The sequence below is a fragment of the Meles meles genome, chromosome 11, assembly GCF_922984935.1.
Source record: "Meles meles chromosome 11, mMelMel3.1 paternal haplotype, whole genome shotgun sequence".
NCBI lineage: Eukaryota > Metazoa > Chordata > Mammalia > Carnivora > Mustelidae > Meles > Meles meles.
In genome coordinates this window covers 34,538,220-34,563,276 of record NC_060076.1, presented here as the reverse complement: position 1 = coordinate 34,563,276, position 25,057 = coordinate 34,538,220, and the positions used below count along the sequence as shown (strand labels likewise).

The following is a 25,057-nucleotide window of genomic DNA, read 5'->3' as shown; positions in this document are numbered from 1 at the left end:
AGCACAGAACCTGGTGTGGGCCTCTGTCTCACAACCCTGAGATCATGACCTAAGAAATCAGGAGTTGGGCGCTTAACTGACTGAGCCATCCAGATGTCCCCCCAAAATATTTGTTAAAATGGTAAGCAAATTCATTGTTCTATCTTAGCTTTCATATCTCTTTAGGAGAAAAACCTGACTTTGGGAAAAATAAAAAATGATTACATCTTTTGTTACTTCTTCTTAGTCATATCCTGCAACTAAAAAATTTAGAGAAAATTAAATGGAAAGGAAACAAAAGTTTATAGTTATAACATATATATATACTATATAGTTTATAGTTAATGATGAAAACTGGTTTATAAGATGAGTTTCCTAATCTTAAGGAATTTAAGGAAAGATATTTTTGTTATTTCCTCTGTGTAACAAGTGTTTTTCATTCTTCAGTCCTTCAATTCCAAACCTATTTATTTTGTAATTTTTATACCTTTTTTCATGCATTAAAATAGTTTCCCAGTGGGAATGTTTGGAAATAATGTGTGGTACAGTTTTAGTTGTTACTATGGGAGGAGAAGAGAGGATTTCTATTAGCATTTAGTCAATAGGGATCAGAGTTTCTAAACATCCTGCATGGAACATTTTGCACAGTAGCCTAATCCCATCTAAAATGTCAGTGATGCCTCTGTTGTAAAACACTTCAGTGAAATGTCTCCTTATAGAGAAATTGATTATTTAAAGAGTTGGAGTTTGGGGCACCTGGGTGGTTTAGTTGGTTAAGCACATCTTGATCTCAGCTCAGGTCTTGATCTCAGGGTTGTTAGTTAAACCCTGCATTAAGCTGCATGCTAGGTGTGGTGCCTACATTAAAAAAAATAGTTAAGAAAAGGAGTTGAAGTTTGAAAAATAATTAAAATATACCTGTTGCTAGCTAAGGGGAAATGACAATACAGTAATACATCAGGACCATTTCTGAAATATTCTTTTCAGAGGTCATATATAAAAAGAAGAAGGGGATATGCTTAAAGATTTCTAACTATGCATATTGTTTGAGCAGAGGATGTACAGATTTCCTTAAATTAAGACAAGCATACCTGTTAAAATTTAGGGTTTTTTAAAATTTAGAAATAAAATTGGAATAGGAATATGAATGGTAAGTTCTAAATTAGTGGACAAAGGCTAGGAAAACATGATCGGTCCAATAGAGGCAGAGAAGGGGGAAAGTCATTTTTAAAAAAGAGGTAAATTGGGAAACAGAAAAATATGGTAGGCAGAAAAACCAAATATCAATAATTATAATAAATATATATGGGCTGAAGTAGCCAGTTAAAAAACGGATAAGGTTAGATTGAATTAAAAAAGAAAACCAAACTATGTTCTTTGTAAGGAACACACCCAAAACATGCAAATGAGAAAGTCAAAGTAAAACCATGGGGAAGAAATAACAGGCAAATTGAAATCAAAGAAAAACTGTTATATCTACATTAATAGCAGAATTAGAATTTAGGCATAAAGCATTATTGGTGGTAAAAAAAAAAAAGGTACTAAAAGGTTTATTTCACTAGAACATAAAAGAAATCTTAAATGCACCTACACATTAAATGAAGCTAACACAGCTTCAAACCATAAAAAGCAAAACTGACAGAATTTTAAGAAAAAAGTAAGAATCCCCATCTCAGTGGAAAATATTAACACTATACTCTCATTTACTAGTAGATAAAATAGACTAAAAAGTTAGCAAGACCATAGAAGATCTTACTGTAATAAACCTGATTTATTAGGCATATTTTGGGATTCTCCCAACAAATAGTGAATATATCCTCTAAAGCAGACTTAGAATATGTACTAAAGTAGAGCATGTACTAGATTACAAAGTAAGTTTCAACCAGTATCAAAGATTTGTTATCACACAAATGATTTTTCCTGACCTCAGTATGGTTTAATTAACACAGGTAACTAAAAAGTCCCATGTTTGGAGATTTATAAGCTCACTTTCTAAGTAATTCATGGATTAAAGAAGAAGTCATAGGGAAATTAATAGACTGAAAATTAGTGAACTAAGCACTTTACTCAGAAAAACTGGAAAAAGATAAAAAAGAGTAAACCCAATGAAAGATTATGGAAATAATAACAATAAAAGCAGAAATTAGTGAAATTGAAAATGAACATGCAATAAGGTTTTTTTTTAAAAGCCTGCTTTTTGAAAAAGGCAATTGAATATGCAATTCTCTGGTAAGATTCATCTGGAGAAACAAGACAAAAGACTAATCTTAACAATAAAGAGACAACAAAAAAATATATAATATGATACCACTTTTATGCCAGTATACTTGAAAACTTTGATGAAATAGTTTATTCAAAAAATACACCTTAGCAAAACTGATCAAGAGAGAAATAGAAAACCTAAAATACACCTGTTACCTGGACTGATACCTAACCAATATGCAGTGATTTAGCTGAAATAGTTAAGATATTAAATTACTTCTGTAGTTAATACAGAAGTTAAATGTTGTAACTGTAGTTAAATGATAAATAGCCACTATCCTGAATCATCCCTGGGTGGTCATATCTTGGCATAAAATAGATAATTTTATCTGGTTATAAAGACCCTTTGGTTACCCAGACCCTTCTTTTAGGGATACCTCCCTGAAGATCTTCCTATGATCTAGTAGCTAAAGTCCCCCATAAACTACCCCTCAACTCCCCTTTTTTTTGATTGTTCAGCATCTCATTTAATTCTGAGAATAGCCTCTTGAGTTAGATTACTATTATTATCCCATTTTAGAGCTAAAGAAACCAAGTTCAGAAAGGTTGGGTAATTTGCCCACATGACTGTGTATAACATAGTAAGATACGAGCTATGAGTCAAATCACTGGTTTATAGACTCCTGAGGGGGCACCCTTTGCTGATAGGAGTTTTAAGATCTTCTAGTAGAGTAACTACAGGACTCAGTTCCAGCACTGCCAACCCGCATCAATTTTGACTGGATCGTTTTCATGCATGCTGATTATTTAAATATTCTAAACATTGCTTTTGACATAGCCATTAAAGAAATGGAAAGTATCAGTTAAAATTTATTTACTAGTAAAACAGCAGGCCTGTCAGTTTTACAGGTGACTTCTGTAAGATAGTACAAGAAACAGAATATTCCAATTTTCTTAAGTTCACATTCCAGAAAAAAGGGGAGTTCTCCTTACCTCATGTATGAAGCTAGTATAACCTTAATATATAAACTCAATAAAGATAATATTAGAAGAGAAAAATTGAAAGGTCAATCTGTAATGTGAATGTAGATACAGATAACCTAAATAGAAGGACACTGAAATTTGTAAGATATTAATTAAAATATCATGACCAAGTTGGGTTTGTTCAAGGAATGAAAAGATGATATATCTGGTGTGCCTGGCTGGCTCAGTCGGAAGAGCATGCAGCTGTTGGTCTCAGGGTTGTGAGTTCGAGCCCTATGTTGGGTGTAGAGGTCATTTAAAATCTTAAAATAGAAATTCTTTTTTTTTTTTTTTAATTTATTTTATTTGACAGAAAGAGAGAGAGTGTGCACAAGCTAAGAGAACAGCAGGCAGGGGGAAAGGGAGAAGCAGGCCCCTTTCTGAGTGGGGAGCCCAGCGTGGGGCTCGATCCCAGGGTCCTGGGATCATGACCTGAGCTGAAGGCAAACACTTAACCGACTGAGCCACCCAAGCACACCTGTCAGTAGAAATTCTACTAATATAACTCATCACATTAACAGATTAAACAGAAAGTCCATATGATTGTTTTAATCAAGGAATAAAATTCAACATTCAATCATAATTAAAAACAAAAGGGGATATTATCAGTCTTACAGAGATTAAAAGGATTATAGAGGGATACAATGAACAACTTTATGACAACAAATGAGACAAGTTAGATAACAGATACCTGGAGAGTCACAAATTACTTAAACTGATTCCAGAACAAATAGAAAATCTATAGACCTACAGACCTAAAGGAAGTAAAAAAATCGAACTGGTTATTTACTTATTTATTTTTAAAGATTTTATTTATTTGACAGAGAGAGATCACAAGTAGGCAGAGAGGCAGGCAGAGAGAGAGAGAGGAAGGAAGCAGGCTCCCTGCTGAGCAGAGAGCCCGACATGGGGCTCGATCCCAGGACCCCAGGATCATGACCCGAGCCGAAGGCAGAGGCTTTAACCCACTGAGCCACCCAGGCGCCCCCAAACTGGTAATTTAAAAATCTTTCCACAGTGAAAAACCCAGTCCCAAAGTCTTCACTGGTGAATTTTACCAAACATTTATAGAATAAGTAATACCAATCTTTTACAAACTCTTCCAAAAAATAGAGGAGGAGAGAACACTTCCAAACTCATTTTATGAGGCTGGTATTATTACTTATGATACCAAAACAGACATACATCGTAAGAATAGAAAACTACAGGGGCGCCTGGGTGGCTCAGTGGGTAAGAGCTTCTGCCTTCAGCTCAGGTCATGATTTCAAGGTCCTGAGATTGAGTCCCGCATCGGGCTCTCTGCTCCGCAGGGAGCCTGCTTCCCCTCCTCTCTCTGCCTGCCTCTCTGCCTACTTGTGATCTCTGTCTGTCAAATAAATAAATAAAAAATCTTAAAAAAAAAAACAAACTACAGACCAGTATTAAAAAGAAGAAGAAAAATAAATAGAAAAATCCTCAACAAAATATTAACAAATCAAACCTAGCATCATGTATAAGAGATTATATGTCACAATCAAATTTACCTCAGGTGTAGAGGGTTTAATATCCAAAAATCAATTAATGGAATACATTGTATTAATAAAGGTCAGAACTCATAAACCGGATCATTTCAAGAAAGCCAGAAAAGCACTTGCCAGAAATCCAATGCCCATTTGTAATAAAACTGGAAGTAGTAAGGAACTTTTATTCCCTAGACATCTGATAAAGGACACCTATGAGAAATTTATGGTTAAAATCGTTTTTGTAAATTTTCTTTTTATTAGGGCACACTAGCAAGGGTGGGTAGGGGCAGAGGGAGAGGAACAATTAGACTCCCCGCTGAGCTGGGAATCCAGAGACGTAGGACTTGATCCCAGGACCTTGAGATCAGGACCTGAGCTGAAGGCGGATGCTTAACCAACTGAGCCACCCAGGTGCCCCTGGCTAAAATTGTGTCAATGCTGAAAGACTGAATACATTCACCCTGAGATTGGGAACAAGGCAAGGATGTCTGTTCCCAACACTTTTATTCAATATTGTATTGGAGGTACAATTGCACTGGAAGTACAGTTCAGACAAGAAAAAAATAACAGGCATCCAGATTGAAAAGGAAGAAGTAATGTTCTTGTCAAGCATGATCTTATAGAAAATCTTAAGGATTCCACAAAAATACTAGAACTAATGAACAAGTTCAGCAAGGTCACAGGATATACAAGATTAATATATACAAATCAATTGTATTTCTACTTACAAGCAATGAACAATCTAAAAATGAAGACAATTCCATTCATAATAGCATCTAAAGAAATAAGACACTTAGGAATGTATTTAACAAAAGAACTATAAGATTTGTAGACTGAAAACTATAAAAACATTTCTGAAAGAAATGTAAGAAGATGTAAATGAACGGAGAGACATTCCATCTTCATGGATTGGAAGACTTCAGCATCATTAAGATGGGTAACCTGGCTGGTTCAGGAGAGCATGTGACTCTTGATCTTAGGGTTATGAGTTCAAGCCCCACATTGGGTATAGAGCTTACTTCAAAAATAAATAAAATAAGATTACAGAGGACAAACAAATTTTTTTTAACAACTCTCTACAAATTCATCTATAGGTCTGGTGCAATCCCTATCTAGATTCCGGCTGCCTTTTTTGGACCAATTGTCAAGCTGATTCTAAAATTTATATGGAAATACAAAGGACCCAGGATAGCTAAAACAATCTTTGAAGAACAAAGTTGAAATTTTAGAACTTACTACAAAGCTGTAGTAATCAAGACAGTGTTTACTGGCATGGGATAGGCATATAAATCAAAGGAACAGAATTAACTGTTGCATGTATGATCAATTGATTTTCAACAGAGGTGCCAAGGTAATTCAGTGGTTCAGAAAAGGATAGTTTTTTCAATAAATGATACCTGAACAACTGGGTATCCACATGCAAAAAGATTAATTTAGACGCTTATATCAAAAAAAGGAACTCAAAATGGATTTAAACCTGAAGGTAAGAGACAAAATTACATAATTCATAGAAGAAAAAGTGGGATTAAATCTTCATGCAAGCCAAGTACAAGTGATTCCAAAAAATAAATAAAATGGACTTCATTAAAATTAAAAACTTTGTGTATCAGATGATACCATTACGAAAGTGAAAAGGAAAACTACAGCATGGGAGAAAATATTTGTAAATTATATCTGATAAAGGATTTGTGCCCAAAATATATAAAGAATTCTTGCAACTCACTTCATATGTACACACATAACCCAATTTAAAAATGGGCAAAATATTTGCATAGACATTTCACCAAGGAAGATAATACAAATGATTAATAGGCATGTGAAAAGATGTTCAATGTCATTAGTCATAAGGAAAAGACAAGTCAAAACCAAAATGAGGAACAATTTCATATCCACTAAGAAGGCTTTAATTTAAAAAAGACAAGTATTGGGGCGCCTGGGTGGCTCAGTGGTTTAAGCCGCTGCCTTCGGCTCGGGTCATGATCTCAGGGTCCTGGGATCGAGTCCCACGTCCGGCTCTCTGCTCTGAAGGGAGCCTGCTTCCCTCTCACTCTCTCTGCCTGCCTCTCTGCCTACTTGTGATCTCTCTCTGTCAAATAAATAAATAAAATCTTTAAAAAATAAATAAAAATAAAAAAAAAATAAAAAAGACAAGTATTGGCAAGAATGTGGAGAAACTGTATCCTCATACATTGCTGGTAGGGATGTAAAATGCAGCCACTTTAGAAAAGTTTGGTAGTTTTTTAAAATGTTAAGCATAGAGTTACCATCTGACCAGCCGTTCTACTCCTAGGTATCTACCCAAGAGCAATGAACACCTATCACCATACAAAAATTTGTACATGAATGCTTATAACAGTATTCATAATATCCCCAAAAGGGAACCAGTACAAATACCTATTCATTGGTAAATGAATGAACAAAATGTGGTATATCTATACAATAGAATAGTATTTGGTAATGAAAGGAACAGAGTACTAATATGTGCTACAGTATGGATGAAGCTCAAAAAACAGTATGCTAGGGGCGCCTGGGTGGCTCAGTGGATTAAGCCGCTGCCTTCGGCTCAGGTCATGATCTCAGGGTCCTGGGATCGAGCCCCGCATCGGGCTCTCTGCTCTGCAGGGAGCCTGCTTCCTCCTCTCTCTCTGCCTGCCTCTCTGCCTACTTGTGATCTCTCTCTCTGTCAAATGAATAAATAAAATCTTTAAAAAAAAAAAACAGTATGCTAAAGTGAAAAAAACCAAACCAAAAGACCACTTGCTGTATAATTCTTAAATGTCCACAATAAGCATATCTATAGAAACAAATGGATTAGTGGCTGCCTGTGACTGGGAGTAGAAACAGAGAGAGACAGTTAGTGGGCAGGAGGGATCTTTTTAGGATGATGAAAATGTCCTAAAATTGAGTCGATTTCACAACTCCATAAATTTACTAAAAATCACTTGTTAACTTAAAATGAGTGAATTTATGATATGTAAATTATATCTCAGTAAAGCTATTAGACGTAATTAAAAATGGAAGCTCATCAAAAGTGTACACTAAAACCTACAGGATATTTTTAAATAGTGAAACTTCTATAAGTTTCCTTTATTCCTATAAAGGAATATACCTGGCTGGCTCAGTCAGTAGAGCATGTGACTCTTGATCTCAAGGTTGTGAGTTCAAGCCGCACACTGAGTAAAGAGCTTACTCTAAAAAAAAAAAAAAATTTTTTTTTTTTTTTTTTTTTTTCTATAAAATCAGGAAGGGAAGGGGCACCTAGGTGGCTCACTGGGTTAAAGCCTCTTTCTTCATCTCAGGTCATGATTCCAGGGTCCTGGCATTGAGCCCCCACTTCGGGCTCTCTGCTCTTTACCTCTCTGCCTACTTGTGATCTCTCTGTTCTCTGTCAAATAAATAAATAAAATCTTAAAAAATCAGGAATGGAGAGAACATGGCTGCTATTACTACTACTGTATACCACTGTTTTGGGGTGGCAGAAGACAAGGTCCTAGTTGGTGAAGGAAAGTGAGTATTATAAGGATTGGAAGGGGAAAAAATGAGAAAAATAGTATTCACCGATGATACGATTGTCTATATGAAGGGTTGGCAAATTTTCTGTAAAGGACTGTGTAATAAATATTTTCAGCTTTGTGTGCTGTGTAGTCTCTGAGCAGCCATTGATGATACATAAATGGATATTGCTGTGTTCCAACCAACTTTCTATATAAAAATAGGCAATAGGCCAGACTTGGCCCTTAGACCAGTGTTCTGACTGGTCTATGTGAAAAATCTTAGAAATTCTGCTGACAGATTATCAGAATTAATAAGAGTTAACCAAAATTGCTAGACATAAGATCGAAATGTAAAAATCAGTAGTGTTCCTATTTATCACAAGAAATAATTTGGGGCACCTGGGTGGCTCAGTGGGTTAAAGCCTCTGCCTTTCGCTCAGGTCATGATCCCAGGGTCCTGGGATCGAGCCCCGCATCGGGCTCTCTGCTTGGCAGGGAGCCTGCTTCCTCCTCTCTCTCTCTCTGCCTGCCTCTCTCCCTACTTGTGATCTCTGTCTGTCAAATAAATAAATTTAAAAAAAAATCTTAAAAAAAAAAATTTTAAAAATTTTAAGTATGGGGGCGCCTGGGTGGCTCAGTGGATTAAGCCCCTGCCTTCGGCTCAGGTCATGATCTCAGGGTCCTGGGATCGAGCCCCGCATCGGGTTCTCTGCTCCGCAGGGAGCCTGCTTCCTCCTCTCTCTCTGCCTGCCTCTCTGCCTACTTGTGATCTCTCTCTGTCAAATAAATAAATAAGAAAAATCTTAAAAAAAAAAAAAAATTTAAGTATGTAGTTTTTAGTGATTAAAATTAAAAAAAAAAAAACAGTGGGTCAAGTAGCAGATTAGACACAACTTTAAAAAATAGATTTGAGGGGCACCTGGGTGGCTCAGTGGGTTAAAACCTCTGCCTTCGGCTCAGGTCATGATCCCAGGGTTCTGGGATCGAGCCCCGCATCGGGCTCTCTGCTCCGCGGGGAGCCTGCTTTCTCCTCTCTCTCTGCCTGCCTCTCTGCCTAGTTGTGATTTCTCTCTGTTAAATAAATAAAATATTAAAAAAAATAGATTTGAAGCTAGATATTAAAAATTATCCAGAATGGAACAAAAATGAGGAGATAGAATATAAGAAAGAGCAGCTTTGAGACAAGGAGAATCAAATGTGAATGTTTCAAACATCTATTTGGAGCTCCAAAAGAATAGAGAAAATAAGTGACAGGCAATATTGGAATAATGATGGAGAATTTCCCAGAATATATGAATAATATGAATCTTATGAGTTAGAAAGTCAAATGAATCCCAGTAAAATAGAAAGAAATCCAAATTTAAACATATATCAGAGTGAAACTATAATACTCCAAAGACAAAGAGATCAAAGGGAAAAAAAAGATAAATTGTCCAAAGTAACAGTTGCCTAATAGCAGACTTAAAAATAGCAAGAATGGAAGCCAGGACTCATTGGAATATTATCCCCAGTATCCAGAAAGACACAACTATTAACCTGAAGTTTACATGCTCAGCTTAATCTTTAATCAGAGTGGAATATTTTCAGAACAATATAAAGTGACAGTTTACCTCAAAATCTTCTTTAAAATGTATATTTCAGGGGCACCTGAGTGGCTCAGTGGGTTAGGCCTCTGCCTTCGGCTCAGGTCATGATCTCAGGATCTGGGATCGAGCCCCGCGTCGGGCCCTCTGCTCAGCAGGGAGCCTGCTTCTCTTCCTCTCTCTCTCTGCCTACTTGTGATCTCTGTCTATCAAATGAATAAATAAAAATCTTTAAAAAATGTATATTTCAGAAAGAAAGAATAAAATGGAAAGTTGGAGATGAAAAAAGGAATGATGAGCCAAAAAAAAAAAAAAAGTTTTATCGTGTATAAGGCTAAGCATACACTGTAAATTCTAGTTTCAAGATTGAAAATATGACTGTTAACCAAATCCTTATATTTATGATAATTCTAGATTTTGCTTTGATTTCTTCTTTAGGTGTACAGAAGATGGGTGTCCACATAAGAAATTCTTTCACACACGTTTTCTCATGCGAATGAGATTAACACCAGATTGTTCCAAAATGTTGATTTCAACGTCCTCTGGATATCTCTTGATTTTACATGATCTTGACTTGACCAAGTCTTTAGAAGTAGGCAGCTATCCCATTTTGAGAGCAAGAAGAACTACATCAAATTCAGGTAAGCTTTTCCTTTTTGATTTCAGAAAGTTTTCCATAGAGTTTTACACAAATGGATGGTATATGTTTCCATTCGAGAATGATACCAGGAAGGAGGGAAGGAAATTTTTGGAAAGCTCATTGAGAGCTTTTTTCCCAAGGAAGTATGACTATGAATTTCTGACATAGCATTAATTTGTGCTTCTGTATCACTAATGGTGATACAATGGAAGGACTACTGACTATAAAAATACTTTCTTTTAGCGCTTTCTGCTATCCAGAAAATCTTTTATTTATCTTTTATTAACATATAATGTATTATTTGCCCCAGGGGTACAGGTCTGTGAATCATCAGGCTTACACATTTCACAGGACTCACCATAGCACATACCCTCACCAGTGTCCATAACCCAGCCACCCTATCCCTACCCCTTCATTCGTTCTCCAGCAACCCTGTTTGTTTCCTGAGATTAAGAGTCTCATGGTTTGTTTCCCTCCCGATCCCATCTTGGTTTTTTTCCCTCCCTAGCCCCCAATATCCCCCACCCTGCCTCTCAAATTCCTCATATCAGAGAGATCATATGATAATTGCCTTTCTCTGATTGACTTGTTTCACTTAGCATAATACCCTCTAGTTCCATCCGCGTCATTGCAAATGGCAAGATTTCATTTCTTTTGATGGCTGCATAGTATTCCTGTGTGTGTGTGTGTGTGTGTGTGTGTGTGTGTGTATACACCACATCTTTATCCATTCATCTGTTGATGGACATCTAGGTTCTTTCCATAGTTTGGCTATTGTGGACATTGCTGCTGTAGACATTCAGGTGCATGTGCCCCTTCAGATCACTACGTTTGTATCTTTAGGGTAAATACCCAGTAGTGCGATTTGCTGGGTCGTAGGGTAGCTCTATTTTCAACTTTTTGAGGAAACTCCGTACTGTTTTCCAGAGTGGCTGCACCAGCTTGCATTCCTACCAATAGTGTAGGAGGGTTCCCCATTCTCTGCATCCTCTCCAACATCTGTCATTTCCTGACTTGTTAATTTTAGCCATTCTGACTGGTGTGAGGTGGTATCTCACTGTGGTTTTGATTTGTATTTCCCTGATGCTGAGTGATATTGAGCATTTTTTCATGTATCTGTTGGCCATCTGGATATCTTCCAGAAAATCTTTTATCAATATTTCTAAATCATCACTATCTTAAAAGTTAATGGTGGCCCAAGGTAGGATCTATCTTTTTAAGTGCTTCTGAAGCCCAACAGAGCTTTATTACTATTTTTATTTTATTTCATTTCATTTCATTTATATTTCACAACCCTGAGATCAAGACCTGAGCTGAGATCGAGAGCTAGACACTGAACTCACTGTACCACCCTGGCACCCCACCTAGCAGAGCTTTTAAGATATATTCAATATAGAGCTTTACTTTTAAATCTGTATTACATCCCAGACTTCCAGATGTCTATACCCAGGTAGCTGGTACCAACCTCTTTCACAACCCCTAAATATCCTCTTGCTAAAGCTGTATTCTGATTTGTTTGTTTGTTTGTTTTAGGATTTATTTATTTATTTTTGAGCATGGCAGAGGTTGCCGAGGGAGAGAGAAGCCTGATGCATACTCCCCACCAAGCAGGGAACACACTGGAGGGGGGAACCTCAACCCCGGGACCCCAAGATTATGACCCAAGTTGAAACCAGGAATCATCTGCTTAATCAACTGAGCCACCTACATGCCCCTAAAGCTGTATTCTTTTTCCTGTTGCTGATTCCAGTAGAATGCTTCAGTAAAATTGGGGGTCAGAAAAACTTATGCACTGTAATTTATCTACATTATGTGATAGAGTCTATATTTCATCACCTTTGGGGAAAAGAGGGCTATTCCAGGAACATACCTATTAATAATTTTATGTTTATGAACAAAAATCCAGAAAAAAAGACTTAAGCATCTGAAACACAATGTTTATAAATACCTATTTAAAATCAGCTTCAAAAGAGTAAATAAATAAAAACCAGCTTCAGATGGTTGGACTCTTTTCTCCTGTATGCATAGGGCCACGTCTGAAGACTCCTTTGGGAAAGTACAGGCCCCATTATAATTGCATTTGTCCAAATTCACTACTAAAAGTAGAAATTTAAGTTTTATCAACTTACTTGCAAAGCAAGGGATTTCATAAGTATGTGAGTATAATCCTTTTACATTCAGAAATTTATTTTTAGGTTAAACATTAATAATCAATTTTAGCTTAGTAAGAGGTAGTGACTTAGAAGGTCTGGTTGGTATTTTTTTATTCAAAAACCAAGAACATTTTCTGTTTTCTTTTTTTTTTTTTTTTTTTTTTTTTTTTTTTTTTTTTTTTTTTTTAATTTTTTTTTTTCTTTTTTACAGATAGAGAGAGAGAGATTACAAGTAGGCAGAGCAGCAGCCAGAGAGGGGAGGAAGCAGGCTCCCTGCCAAGCAGAGAGCCCGATACGGGGCTCGATCCCAGAGACCCTGAGATCATGACCTGAGCTGAAGGCAGAGGCTTAACCCACTGAGCCACCCAGGCGCCCCGAACATTTTCTGTTTTCTAAGAGTAACTCTGATAGTAACATCAAAAGGAATTAGATGAAGAAATCCTCATAAAAGTATGGGGTGACCAGAAGAGTGAGATGAAACAGAGATTGCTGTTTGGAGTAATAAATCAGATCCAACTATCTGATACTCAATGTTTGTTTTTCAACAGATTTCAGTATGAAGTTTATATTGCAGTTCAAAGATAGTATTCACATAATTCCATGAATGATAACAATTGTTTGGCATGCCTAAGAAGGCTCATTTACTGTTCTCAGTAATGAACCTGGTATTTGGACCCTATTCTAAGAGTAAATGGGCTAATGAACAGCTCAGTTTTCATGTTTATTGAATTTTCTTGTTCTGTCTTACTACAGAAGTGATGGGGAACCCAGAGATGCTCCTGTGGTTAGTTGGTTTGTCATTTCTATTTTACTTAAGCAAGTCTTGGTAGAAGAGATTTTAGAAAGGGCCCAGGCCTTAGATAGAACACTTCAAAGAGCTGCCTTTACCTACCTTGGTCTTAGTTACAGGCCTGCTTTAAGTGGGCATGTACTTGCCATGTTTCAGATGGATTTTCACAGTATTCTTCAACTAGATGATTAAAAAGTTAAGAGATGCTATTAAAGTTCTGCTAAGTTTACTGTCAGAACTTTTTGTATTTTCAAGATCTGACTACTTCATCAAGTTCATCTGGTCCTCGAGTTTCTAGTTCACCTTGTCATCATAGTGATTCTAATTCATCTTCTGAGAAACACATGTCACGAGCCTCACAAAGAGAAGGTAAGTTAAAAGTGGAATTTTATAGTCTTGCAACAACAGATTCTACCAAATAGCTTTCTTTGGTTTAGTTTTAATCCAGACAAAAGCCAGTAAAGAAGAGGATATTCTTTGACCCTCAGTCATTTTCAAAAGCTGACCAGTCTCTAGGGTTGGATATCTTGGGCTTACATCATTGTTGGAATTTCAGCTTTGGTTTTATTTACTGAATTTAGTTTGGTCTAGATTAGAGAAAAAGTAGTTTGGACATGTAGATCCAATCAAGGTTGTTACGGAAATTAAATGAGATATGTATGTGAGGGTCCTGTATAAGGTAATGCATTTGTCAGGTGCTTGTGAAAGTCGCCTAGTTCCAGCCTGGTAGGCATTTCGCTCTCCCATTTCTTTATCCAAGCGATGCCTGACAGCCTTAGAGGGATTGTGGGATAAAGTGGGCTACGACCTGGCCCTACTGTGCTTTTGCCCACTCCTCCCTCCCCCATACTGCTCTGGGAGAACTAGCTATTTACCCTATTCTTTTCCACCCCCTAAATGAGATGCTTTTTACCTATGCAAATTTCATCTACTTCTCCAAACCAGTTCACATCTAAGCACTTTTTGTCTCTCCTCATCTTTGTGGACTAATGGCCAGATGTGGTTCTTTGTGTAATTTTGGGTCACCTTTTGGAGATGAGCATGGCTCCTACCTAGATCTTTAGGGGAGGGACTATCCATTAGACTTCTAATTTGTTACTCCTAGGTGGCATCACCTGGTAAGTGCATGATGATTGCATACTTGATTATTTTTCATGACTACTTACGTTTGTAGAGTGGTTTGAGAGCCCTTCCTAAACCTACAGCCTATCTACTTTCCTTTGGGTATTCAAGACTATGACATTTAAGGTTAAAAATTTCTCCTCTTAAGTTTAGGGATTTACACGCAGATGTGTAACATTTTTTCTTTTTTTTGTAGCAGAAACTTCTTTTCTAGATTCTACCTGTTCTACTTTGGCTACAGAACATAAGACAAGTCTCTTAATAATCATTGAGAAAAAGCTTTATTGAGCTAAACCATCCATGAGGGAAAAAAACACACAAAACTAAGAGTAGTTAGCTGCTTGTTACAGTGGTGAACTCAAAAACCAAACTACACAGCAGTTTCATGATATATAGAGTTGGGAATGGGAGAAGAGAGGATGTATGGAGAGCCTAGGCAGAGTATAGAGAAGAGGTGGGGCTCACCCATCAGGTCGTTCTGAATGTTGGCACCCCTAGGTCTTCAGGATATCAGAATGTTAGCACCATACTTTGATAGATATAGTAGCTGTATAGAGCTGAGGCCATTAATCCCATTTCAGGATTAGAACTTTTTTTTAAGTGATCTCCACCCAGTCCCTGAGATCAAGAGTCAGATGCCCCTAGAACTCTTGACATGAAGTCTGCTGTGGACTGTAGCACAGATAAAATGCAAAAACTGGTTCATGTGAAATTAGGGAGTTCCTTGACCAGTCTTCCCTGTCCCATCCCCATGTGGTTCCCTCTCTGGAGGAACCTCCAAGGAGCACAGCTCAAAAGCCACTAATTACTTACTTACTTAGATGGGTTTCTTTTCTGCTTTTGTTCAATTTTCAGAATTCTTGAAATAGTGGTTTTTCTCTAAAATTGTTCTTAAAGTTCAGTCACATGTGAAATCATGATTTAGGTATAGTTTGGTTATAACAATGTAATTTAGAGCTTCACAGGTTTCCATCAATGCTGTAGTAATCTAAAGGGAATCTTTTAAGGAAGATAACACATCTATTTGAGAAACAGTTCACAAAGGGTCTGACAGAGGGAGCTCATAATCTTCAAAGCAACTCCTTCCGCAGGTAGAGAAGTGTTGAAAGATTTCTCTTGATATTAAAGTTCTAAACTGCTTCTTTATGATGTCTGTGAAAGTGGTTCTCCACATACCTGAGGGATAGGATGTAATTCCCAGTAGTAACGGCTAGCTGTAGCAATTACTTCCGTCAGGCCTAGGAAGGAGGACAGGATGGGCTCTAACAGAGTACCAGGTGTGTGTATGATTGGCAGTGTCTCCCAACCCCTCGTTTTGATTTACTGGTATGTGAACTATCCTCCCTTGCCTCCAAAATTATAGATGCTTATTATTTAAAGTACTGTCCTTGGGGGGCCATAAGTCCTGCTCCTTGCCCACATAAGAGCCTTTTATTGATAATAAAGGCAGTCTCCGTGGCTTCCAAGTATTTCCTTCTCTGGACTAGAGAGCACCAGGTCCTCTGAGATGAGAATTATTTTTTACTTCTTTTCCAGATTGATTTTTTAGAGTTTTCTGAGATGTAAATCCTAATCAAAAGGATCCCTAGTCTACTTTAATGCCTTAGTCTTAGGTTATGGATTCCTGCTGCAGGAACTTGGATTCTTTAGTTCTGGTCATAACCTTTCCCCATACTCCCACGCCAAAGACACATACACCATATTTCAAGGGGCACCATAGGTTTTTTTGTATATATTGTTTTTGGTATTTAGTTGGGTTTTTTTTTTTTTTTTGTTTGGGGAGGTTTTTTGTTTTTGTTTTTTTTTTGGAGGGGTGGATTTATTTTAGAGAGCGCAAGCATGAGTGGGAGGTGCAGGGGAAGAGAGAGAATCTGAAGCAGCCTCCATGCTGAGCACGGAGCCCACTGCAGGGCTTGATCTCACAACCCTGAGATCATGACCTGAGCCAAAAACCAAGAGTTGGCTGCTTAACTGATGGTGCCCCTCCAGCTGTGCCCAGTTTTTCTTTTTACATGTGGTAGCATATTAAAAAAAGAGGGGCTGAAGAAGGAATGAAGGCTAGGGATGGGGGTGACTGCCAGAAATCAAAGCTTTGATGAGCTGCCTTAATCCTTTGATAATACAAATCTCACATCCTAATTTTCGTATCAGGAGTTTCACCACGAAATAGTCTTGAAGTCTTAACCCCTGAAGTTCCTGGTGAGCGAGACCGTGGAAACTGCATCACGTCCTTACAGCTGCACCCAAAGGGCTGGGCCACTCTCCTTCGGTGCTCAAGCAACACTGATGATCAGGAGGTAGGAGCAGCAGCATTCCACCTCAGTGGGGCTGACAGAACAGCCGCTGCCATGCGTGTTCCTGGTCCCTTTATCCCTTGAACCCCTCCTTCCTCTCCAGCCTCCTCTCCAGGTTTAAATACTTTAAACCAGTATCAGCTCAGATTGTGTCCAGCTTCTTCATTCTTGCCCCCTTCATCTGCCACATGCCCTTTACATAGTGAACTTCAGATGGGAGATGCTGTAGCCAAGCTGACTAAATGTAAGGTTTTGCTAAGCCAATTGAGTTTTACAACTTGGTGTTTTTAAAAACCAAGGGAGGGGTGTCTGGGTGTCTGGTCGGTTAAGTGTCTGCCTTCAGCTCAGGTCATGATTCCAGGATCCTGGGGTCAAGTCCCAATCAGTCTCCTTTCTCAGCAGGGAGTCTGCGTTTCCCTCTCGCTCTGCTCCTCCCTACTGCTCGTGCTGACTCTCTCAAATAAATAAAATTAATCAATTAGTAAAACCACCAGCAGAACCTGGGGAAAGACTAAACTGATGACTAGGGGAAAGGGCCTTATATCACCTCATGACTCGTCACTCTGGAAAGTCTTTTGAGGATCTCACTGGCTCTAGAAATCACAACTGAAAAGAGACAAGGACCTTTGAAGTGTGTAGGAGGAGAGCTATTTTAGGCTTAGATGTCTAAACTTCAGAATATTTTAAGTATCAAAATTGTTGTTACTTTTTAAAAAAGGGAATTATTACCACAGAAGTCACAGCAGCCTGAGGGAATAAAAGGCATTAGTCATAGTATGTCATAGCACACAGAATAACCTTGGCTTCTGAAGATAAGGTGTGGGGCCTACACATTTTAGTAGATGGGAGAGGGATAGCAGTCATCCGATTTCTTGCAACAATTCTGCGGCTTTGGCAGTCTGTTGAGCTTTTTACATAAAGAAATATTTAGCATTATTTGGGGCTCTGTAACTTTGGTTTCTCTCTCTTCTCTCCCCTTAGTGGACTTGTGTCTATGAATTCCAAGAAGGAGCTCCCGTGCGACCTGTCTCACCTCGCTGTTCTCTACGGCTGACTCATTACATTGAAGAAGCCAATGTAGGCAGGGGTTATATCAAAGAACTTTGCTTCAGCCCTGATGGGCGGATGGTCTCTTCCCCACATGGCTACGGGATTCGCTTGTTGGGATTTGACAAACAGTGCAGTGAACTTATAGACTGTTTGCCCAAAGAAGCCAGTCCCCTGCGGGTGATCCGTTCTCTGTACTCTCATAATGATGTGGTACTGACGACGAAGTTCTCTCCAACACATTGTCAGATTGCCTCAGGGTGCCTTAGCGGACGGGTTTCTTTGTATCAGCCAAAGTTTTAGGCACAACTTACATCAAATAAGGAACTCTTCTGGTGTTTGACTCATAAATTACTTCAATTTAGGTGAAGTATTTCCTTTTTAGAAGATCTTAAAAGTTTGGGTCAAGATCCTGGTTATTATGGGTCCACGAACACACCTGTGACCTGAGGACTTGGCTGTCTGGTATCGTAGGGGCCTCGCCAAGTTAGACTCTATGCAGCAGCAGCTTTTGCCGCATTCCTCTGCTCCTGCTCGTCTATGCCACCTAAACTTCGGTTCTTCTGGTTATTTTGCATGGTAGCTCTTGTCAAATTTCTTCATTTCTTTCCTTGTTTTTTTGATTTTGGTGTGAATTCTTGTGGGCGTCTGGCAGGAGTTATGGCGGGGTTAGGAGAAACCTGTGACGCTATATTGAATAAACCCAGAAGTCCCGTGTCAGCATACTGGTCATTGAAAAAGAAATTCCATCTTATCAGTATACTTGGCCTTTTAAAGTTGCTATTATGTTTTTCTATGATGAGCACAGATAATGGCATTATTCTCATAACTGTTAGTCTTACAACAAATATGTCTTTTGAGTTTCCTGTTAAAATTATACATATTTTTTCACCGTGAAGGGAATTTTGTTGTAAAACTCTAGAAAAAATAACTGCCACCTCTCTTTGTAATTTAATTGTATGAATTTAAAAATTCTCTAGCATGTGTCCTTACTTGGTATTTTGTTCCTCTCAACAGCATTTAGAAAGGAAAACAGGAGACGGAGTGGGCTTTGGTCATTTCTGTTGTATACAGGAGGATTCACTGAGTTAGTACACTATCTGGTCAGAGTGATGAGTACCATGTGGCTTAGAATTTGTTTTCTCTGCCAGACTATTTGACTCACACAGGGTGACTTGTTATGGTATTAGGGTGGAGGGGAGATGGAGAGGAAAGAGGTGGTATTTTCTTCATCTTTACTCCTTGAGCCAGGGGGCACAAGTTTGACCCTTAGCATTAGGGAGGGGTGAGCTGCAGTCCTCTGCAAGCGGTGACCTAACTGCAGTAGTCAGTGACTTGGATGTGAAGACAAAGAGCTGACGTGAAGACCTCTTACATTCTGTTATGGAACACAGCAAGCTGGTTCAGTCACAGGGCTGATGGGCCTGCTGAAGTAAGCAGCTTTCTTCTAGTCTCCACTTGGAATGATATTATATTTAGAAAGGATCCACCAGAGGCTGGAGTAATTTAAGCCACATGCTAGCTCGTTTCCTCTCAGATCACATTCTCTTAGGCCAGTGGTTCTCAGATAATAGGGTGCGTTACAGTTATTTAGGAGCTTGTGGAAAACAGAAACCTGGTCCTCACCTTAGGAGGTTCTGATTCAGTCAGGGAGATGACAGGAATCTGGTTTTTTTTTTAGGAATCTGTTTTTAATAGGAACCTCTAGTAACCTTTATTCAGGTGATTCCTAGATCAGAGTTTGAAAAACACTACCTTAAACATCAGTAAGTACTTCCGTACCTTTCAGGTGGTTAACTCCCAGAAGGTGTTTTAATTATTTAAAAAAATAGTAAATGAAATCCATTTTAGAGGTAGAAAATGTAATCAATCTCATCATCAAATGAATGAGAAAAGTTAAGTGACTTGCCTAAAGTCATCTTACAAAATTAGTGGCAGAGCCAGAACTTGAATTCAAGTCTCCTAATTCCTTGCTCAGGGCAATTTCTACTGTATTATGCTGGTTGTTAAAACAATGTTTTATGAACACTTTATCTTGTCTTTAAGTTGTATTATTGTGACTACCCTTAAACTGGCTGATAGATTGAAAAACGCAAGGGAGTAGATGCTGAGAATTCCGGCCCTAAGAAGAAAAGAATCCCAAATCTTATGGAAATATTTAAGCAACCCAAACACGTGAATAAAAATGACTTTTTTTTTTTGCAGGACCTACCAGACAGCCATTCACACACGTGTGCTGAGGTTACATACATCTTCTTTGGAACAATCTTGGCTCTAGGACAAATTTTAACAATTAGATCATTTTACCATGGATGTTAAAAAGAATTTGAAATTTTTTAGCCATCAAGAAAACTACTACAAAGTATAATGTAAAGATTGGTTTGCCATAAATTTTTTTAAACGCCCTTATACGTAAAGGAAAATAAAGTTTTGGAGGCAAGAGTACCCAATCTTAACATTCAAAACAAGCTACTGAGTACAGTGATTCTATTGATGAAACAAAGATTCTGTATATTGCATCCCCTCTGGAGAGAGTTGCATGTCGGATGCTAGACCCACGTGTCGCCCAACTCAGTTTCAGTCCATGATTCTTCAACCATTATAGTTTCTCTGGTGTCAGTCTACACACTTTACTACTAACCCTCACTCACAAATTACCTGCAAGGTAGGTGACATGAGCACCAAATTACATTGGAAGAAATGGAGGGTCTGAAAGGTTGAGCCCGAGCTGGCACCGGGCGGCAGGGGTGGAGAGCAACACTGGGATTTAAACCCAGCTGCTTCAGTACAGAGCCTGGGTGCTTACTACTTCACCACTTTGCCCTTTTGTTTATAAAGATGGGAAAATGGCCTGTTAATTTGTTTAGCATCCTCTGTAAATTCTTCATTACAGAGCTGACTTACCTACTGCACCATGCAAGAGAACATTTATAAGAATGACAATTTCCATTAGAATTAGTACCATAAACTGTAGGGCATACATACAGTCTACTCCTAACTGAAAGACTTCAAGCAGGATACGTAGCTGTAAAGTAAAGAAAAATGTGGGGTATATAGCTTTGTATAAAAATAGAGCCACACAGATGAGAATTAAAAATTAGCAAACTCGACAAAACCACCTTTGTCCTCTTGTTGAGGTCGGCTGTGATCAAAACATCATGAGGGTGATATTAATCCAGGAATCATAGGGCATCAGGAATGCTAGACTCTTGGAGGAACCTGCATCTTAAAATTTCAAGGTCTCATTTCACTTAAGAGCATAAAATCTAATCTGGGGTTTTTTTACTCTAAATTTTAGTCATTTTTATTCATAATAACTGGTAAATATATTACAAATGGTAATGTGGTATAGTTGTTGGTAAATGTAGTATAAATTATACTTGTTTTAAAAACCTTTCTACAGAGGCGCTTGGCTGGCTCAGTAGAGCACGCAACTCTTGATCTTGGGGTCATGAGTTTGAGCCCCATCTTGAGGGGCAGACTATACCTAAAAAAAAGTCTTGAAAATAAGCTCTCTACAGAAATGCTATGTTAACTAAGTTTAGGACATCAAATATTTTGTAGTTCCTTATCTTTAATTGTGAAAATGAAGTGGCTAAAGCAGACAAGACCTCTCTCAATCTGTTGAAAATGTATCTGATTTTTTTCCTCAGAAGCCCAAAGTACATGTATATTTTGTTGTTTCTCCTTATTACATCCAAGATAAGGCTTTACCAAAAATTTTAGGAAAACAAGCAAGGATAAGGTTCCCAACTCCTATCTAGAACCAAGATCACATTATGTCATGGTTAAAGTTTTTGTTTTCCAGGAAGTGCAATACAGGAAAAACACTGAGAATCTGTTAGAAGCCTAGTGTTTCCCATATCAGTCCAAATATGGTACTGGCATCCACAAGCATCTGTTAAAGCTTCTGTTTAGCAGGAAAAATAGTCCGATAACACTGATGACAATCCTCCCCATTTAAAATGACCAGCAGCCACAGACAGCTGTGAAAATTCACTCAGTAAGAGCCAGTGCAGGTCATGAAAGAAAGCATATATATGAATTTTTGGATAACTAATGTATATATCTTAAGTGCCAAAATTTAAAACTTGTAAATTATTTTTGATGCAAGTGTTTCAGCTATGTTAGTATACCTCCCTGCCTTCTTAAACAGCATGCTCGGTATAATTCACTTTTTCATAACGAAAAGTAAAAGTTATATTCATGTGTTATTATAAATACCCAATGAGTTCGGATGTATATAAAATACTTCATAAAATGTAAAGGGCTATAACAGATATGAGTTAATATCAATTATTATAAAGTGATTCCCTCAGCCCTGAGGTATATATATATAATCATTCGCTTCAGGTTGCTTGGATTTGGGGATTTTTTTTATTTAAAAATTTTTCTATGTGCTAAGTGGTCTGTTCTGTCTCCAGCACAGTCTCCACATGCCTGCCTCTAACAGGCTGGCGTGTGTGCTGTGTTCATTGGTTCCGAGCTGGGACAGGACATCACCAGGCCTGCTTCGTGTCTAAAGAGCTGCACAAGCCCTGCGTGCACAGTCTCGGACCACTAGCTCTCTGACAGGTTCACCATGACCCACGGAAGGCCTAGGCTAGTGATCGTTTCAGCTGCCGCCAAGGAAAATACTATGGACAAAGGATGCTGCTAGATGAAGGAATGAACGGCAATGCACCAAAGTACAGCCAAGCAACAACAAAGGCTCTGTATTTGCACAAGGATCCTTCATATTTGTTTCTTTAAAAAGAAGAATGGGGGGGGGGGTACAAAATAAATCCAGATAGACTTGGGTATTTTTGGTGCCATTAAACTTGGTCAATAGCCATTAAAATACATGTTTAAATTACCACACACTGTTACAAAGGCAATTTTCGTCTCATTACAGAATAAGATCATACCAAATTTATACCCCAAGAATTTCTCCTGTTCAAATGACAACCGAAATAGTCAAAAGAAAGTCTCAAATTTACCTGTATGCTGTTTAGTTTTAAACGAATAATGGAAATACCAGTTTTATCAAAAGCTCCAAGGAACAGATCTCACATACGCACAACTTGTATATGTATGTATATATAAATGTTACTATAAATGTCATCCAGAGATAATAAAATAATTTTAAAATTTAAATCTTGTTCATAGTATTTAAAATAGAATTTTTTCAGCTTTCCTAAGTTTCTTCCTTATTTGAGTTTCATGTTTTCTACATTAAACGTTGGCTATTCGATTTTCACTGCATCTTCCAATTCTAAAATGTGCTTCTGGTAAAGTCTAGATTCATATGTTTAGGAAAGTTGGCAATGTTCCAGAAAACCTAGACACCAGGAAGTTTTCTCACTAGGTTCTGAGGTACTGTTACGTTCTTCCGTTAGACTGTAAGCTCCTTGCGGGCAAGGACTGACTTTCCTTGCATCCCCAGTGCCCAGTACAGGAGCTGACAGAGTAGTTCAATAAATTTCTTGTTGCAGGAATCAAATGAACCTTAGCCATATGTGGCCTTGAATTTCTGTGAAGCCAGAATGTGATGTGCAAATAGAGAAATCTTCATCAGAGTAAGATTTTCTTCTGACCACAGGTCAGAAAAACTAAGCATTTCTCGTTGATTTGGAAAATTGCAAAACTCAATTTTTCATTCACCAAACATTGAATCCCTACTATATGCCTTGTCCAGTCTAACAAGGGACTCAAGGGACAAGGATAACTAAGATTGTAGCACTGGCTTCATGGTGTGTGACCAGTACAGGCATACAAGGCCCTGCAGTGAGAAAAGCCTCATGCTTGGTGTAAGGTTCTGTTCGATCCATCTTAAAATTCTTAATTTATTGAGCAAGGGGCCCACATCTCTATTTTGCACTGGGCTTCCAAATTAGATAGCTGGTCCTGCTTTGATATTACCATGCTGATACGGTGGGAACAATACGAATTATAGTATCTTTTATCTCCTGTCCAATAAAGATACTCATGTTCATTGAAAACTAGCCATAAAGTGAATGATTTAGTAAAATAACTTCTAAAATCTAAAATTAAAACTCACTCCCTCCCACAAATTTTTTCCACAGCTCTTCATTTCACAATTAGGAAAGCTTTATAAACCGTACTAGGCTTTTACTGTTTCAGTTGAATTCTCTTGAGGTTTTCACGTGGATGAATGTAGAGTTGTGGGTGATTCTAGCTACATAATACATACCTACATGAAACTTTAAGGCTTCAGTAACACTTTTATTATACATGCACTGAATGTCGTGGTGTAAGTCTACCTCATAATATGCTTTTAAAAAAAATAAAATGCTACTTTGAAACATTTGACACATTTTTTTCTGTAGTTAACCTGTTTGAAAGGTTGATGGCAAGTTTGCACTTAGCAGTAGTTTGAAATTTTTATTTAAATTGCCTAAGTGTTTATTTTTAGACCAGAATCAAACATAATGCTGTGACAGAGACAGTGGCTTGGTGATTCTTGAGGATATTCTAAATCCTAGAACCCCCATCCGAAAAAACTGAAGAGCACGTGCTCCAGATTTTCATGTCATCTATCTATTTATATATACATACATACATATATATGTATGTACATATTTATACATAAAATATTGTATAGCTCTACTATGTAAATTATAAAACACGTACAGAGAGGAAGTACATTTTAAAAGGCTAGGGGCTGTAACAAAGTTCTACATTACCTCCTGCACTTCCAGGGATCACCTTACGTTCCCACGGGGATGTGCACATTTCGTTTTGTGAAGGCCACCATTCTAAAACACAGAATTCGCATTTTACACTGAAAACACATTTACTAAGATCTGATTCATTCACATCTGTTCACAAATGTTCTGGACATCCACATGAATAACGTTTATATTAGAGAATTTCAGAAATTCTTTATTCAGTGAAAATTATATTCATATCAATAAGCATAGTGGATAAATTTTTGTCAAACTGCACCCAGATTTGTTTTCATACAGGTATACTTAGAACATGCTGTTTTTCACAGTGCTTCCCTGAATGACATTTTCTTGTTATATTATTTAACAGTGTGATGGTTCATTTTACTGTTTTTTTTTTTTTAATTTATTTATTTGACAGACAGAGATCACAGATAGGCAGAGAGGCAGCCAGAGAGAGAGGAAGGGAAGCAGGCTCCCTGCTGAGCAGAGAGCCCGATGCGGGGCTCGATCCCAGGACCTTGGGATCATGACCTGAGCCGAAGGCAGAGGCTTTAACC

At 37.9% G+C, this 25,057-nt stretch overlaps 1 protein-coding gene across 3 annotated transcripts in view; it reads left to right on the top strand.

Moving 5' to 3' along the window:
• DCAF10 (DDB1 and CUL4 associated factor 10) overlaps nucleotides 1-24,970 on the top strand; it is a 46,357-nt gene extending 21,387 nt beyond the window's left edge. The window contains exons 4-8 of one of the 3 annotated variants that reach the window (XR_006820743.1): nucleotides 10,222-10,424; nucleotides 13,622-13,735; nucleotides 16,640-16,785; nucleotides 17,764-20,494; nucleotides 22,259-24,969. Coding sequence is in view for 2 of the 3 variants with exons in the window: in XM_046022388.1 (XP_045878344.1) it covers nucleotides 10,222-10,424; nucleotides 13,622-13,735; nucleotides 16,640-16,785; nucleotides 17,764-18,132 (832 nt within the window). In the remaining variant the exon portion in view is untranslated. Of the gene's footprint in view, nucleotides 1-10,221; nucleotides 10,425-13,621; nucleotides 13,736-16,639; nucleotides 16,786-17,763 lie in introns of all 3 variants that reach the window. The other 2 variants (XM_046022389.1, XM_046022388.1) reach the window with 2 other exon arrangements.
• Nucleotides 24,971-25,057: the final 87 nt, after the last annotated feature.